Below are 3,065 nucleotides of genomic sequence, written 5' to 3' on the forward strand. Positions count from 1 at the left end.
GGTTACATCAACCACATGTTAATTTGCTACTAGTCACTTAATTATCTTTAGGAACAGAAGTTCAATACATTTGCATTTTATATCCTTTACTACATTTTTGGAGTGATTTAGAGTTACTAGGTTGGACAAACCTTTTAACTTCTGTGGATTTGTTTTATTGTTTATAAAACTAGGATACTGGACTTCGTGATCTTTTAGGACCCTTCAAATCCCAAAGTTCTGTTGTCTAATCATGAGATACACACACACACACACACACACACACACACAAAGGCATTTGCGTGTAATATCAATATTTGATTGAAACTTATAAGACTTCTGGTTTGTTTTTTGTTTGTTGTTTTGTTTTATTTTGTTTTTGAGACAGAGTCTTGCTCTGTCGTACAAGCTGGAGTGCAGTGTCATGATTTTGGCTCACTGCAATCTCCGCCTCCCGAGTTCAAACGACTCTCCTGCCTCGGCCTCCCAAGCAGCTGAGACTACAGGTGCCTGCCAACACGCCCAACTAACTGTTTTTATATATATTTTTAGTAGACATGGGGTTTCACCATGTTGATCAGGCTGGTCTCGAATTCCTGACCTCAAGTGATCCACCTGCCTCAGCCTCCCAAAGTGCTGGGATTACAGGCATGAGCCACCACGCCCAGCCATATTTCTGTTTTTTGTACATCAAAAATGATGAATACAAAAATTTCATACGGCTTCATTCAATATACATCTCAAAGACAGTACAAAATAGCACCATAGCACCCCACCCCACCTAGCAGGCCTGATTCTTCTGCTCAGATATGTAAGCCATTTATTGGAGGAACAAAATGGAATTAAATCTTTAAAACTATAGCATGCTCTTGCCTCTTTTCTATCTCCTCTTTAGAAACATATACTCATACTGAGAATATTTCTCAGGGTTCAAATTCCACCAACCTATGCATATATAAAAAGCTAAGTTCTATAATAAAGATAGTGAGATATTTTCTGTGACTAGGAATATTTCATTAAAAAATCACATCATGAATATAAACATTTTGTACATTTTGATGTTCTATAAGAGAATACCCTCATCTCTTAAGTTCTATAAGAGAACACCCTCATGTCTTAAATAACTACTTATAATACATTTTAAACTCCTGAACACGACACAGCATAAAGCTGGTGACTGCTCATTCCTCAGCTGCTCACCTGGTACCTCATACGAGTGAGTATAGAGGCACTGGCCCCCATCCACATCCACCGACTGTCCAGTGATGAAGGAAGCTGCAGGAGACAGTAGGAAGCAGACCACAGAGGAGACCTGGAAGCAGAAACACACACGTGAATAGGTAAAAGCAAATATTCCCCATTTCCAACCACTTCACATTCCCTAGTAAAGACAGCTCAAAGCACATGACTGTAACATGAATCCAACAGTGTGTGCATGTGCACCACAACCTCACAGTACATAGACAACTTCCTTTTCCTACAACTTCCCTTTCTACCTGAGCATCACCAAAATCAGGTAGGTGACTAGGGTAAAGGTGGCAAGGTATGAGGGAGCCTTAGACAGTGTCAAGCAAGCTATACGACGTGAAGAAGCCATAAGTCAACTCAGTGCTTCAGCTCTGCTCTTTCCCATGTCAAACAATTCACTTCCTTTCATGCCTTTCATTGTCCTTCGCAACCCCATTTTCCATCACTACCTCATGGTCTTTTATATGTTGGTCCCTGAAACAGCCAACATGTCTGTTTAGCAATAAACTAGCATTCTGGTTTGTTCAGTCTGTGGTCCTGTGAGGCCAAAAGCCCAGCAACACACACTCAAAGGAGCTCTCTACAAGAGGAACTTCAAAAACTTAGCCGGGCGCAGTGGCTAAAAATTAGCCGGGCATGCTGGTGCATGCCTGTTAATCCAGCTACTCAGGAGGCTGAGGCAGGAGAATTGCTTGAACCAAAAAAAAAAATAAATAAATAATGGTTTTCTTCTTTCTTTTTTTAAACACTGTGGTATTTAAAGTTTTAAGCACTGTGGTCCCAGCTCCTTACAAGGCTGAGGTGGGAGGATTGCTTGGGCCTAGGACGTTGCAGTGAGCTGAGACTGCACCACTACATACCAGCTTGGGTGACAGAGTGAGACTCCATTTCAAAAACAAACCCAAAGGCACTTCAGACTCCCACTGCACTCCTTAAAAATTCAAATAGGGAACTGATGGGTTCAGCACCATCTACTCCCAACCCAATCAGAAGGAAGTTATTTCACTGACTGTAAAGGAGCTCTCATTTGAGGCTGTGGGAAGAAGCAGAGTTTCTTAAACAGTGATGATCCAAAACACCTGCATTTGAATCACTAGGGAGGCTTACGGAAACTCCAGATTCCTAGATCCTTCCAGGATCACAGCAATTGTAAACCCTGGGGTTGGGGTCCCAGAATCTGCAGTTTAAAAGAACCTCAGGCAGGGCCAGGACTAGCGTGAGGCAAATAAGGTGTCAAGGGTGCAAGATTTAAGGAGGTATTCACTCTCAGGTTTGCACAAGTGCAAAATCTTCCCTGATAGGGAGCGGGTCTTTACATTTTGTGTCCATGCCTTGCTTGCCTCATCCCAGTCCTGGTCCTACATTTACAAGGCTATACCTCCTTGAGACCCTAAGACCTTGGAGAGCAGCCAAGCCTTCTCTCCATCCTTGTATTCCCAGCAGCTAGTACAGAGCTGCACTATCTAAAACGAGGCCACTAGCCATAGCTGCCTACTCAAACACTTTCAATATGGCTGGTCCAAATTGAGATGTGCCGTAAGTGTGGAACACACATTGGATTTTGAAGGCTTAGTATGGGAAAAATAATGTAAAATATCTCATTAATCCTGAAGGCTCCAAGGGGTGAAGAAAATAATCTGAATTTCTGATGTTGATTACATGTTGAAATGACAGTTTTGGATGTATTAGCTAAATCAAATATATTATTAAAATTAATCTCACCTCTTTATGTGGCTCCTGGAAAGTTTAAAATTACAAATGTGGCTATTATTGTATTTCTATTGGACAGGGTTGGCACAGAATTCCCTATTTAAAAGGTCCCACATTGCTGTGAAAAG

At 41.6% G+C, this 3,065-nt stretch overlaps 1 protein-coding gene across 1 annotated transcript in view; it reads right to left on the reverse strand.

Annotated features, from left to right (window-relative positions):
• PECR (peroxisomal trans-2-enoyl-CoA reductase) overlaps positions 1-3,065 on the reverse strand; it is a 50,456-nt gene that overhangs the window by 4,290 nt on the left and 43,101 nt on the right. The window contains exon 6 of the mRNA XM_011964682.1: positions 1,180-1,291. Within this exon, the coding sequence (XP_011820072.1) occupies positions 1,180-1,291 (112 nt within the window). The remainder of the gene's footprint in view (positions 1-1,179; positions 1,292-3,065) is intronic.

This window comes from Mandrillus leucophaeus, unplaced genomic scaffold, assembly GCF_000951045.1.
Source record: "Mandrillus leucophaeus isolate KB7577 unplaced genomic scaffold, Mleu.le_1.0 Scaffold70, whole genome shotgun sequence".
NCBI classification, from domain to species: domain Eukaryota; kingdom Metazoa; phylum Chordata; class Mammalia; order Primates; family Cercopithecidae; genus Mandrillus; species Mandrillus leucophaeus.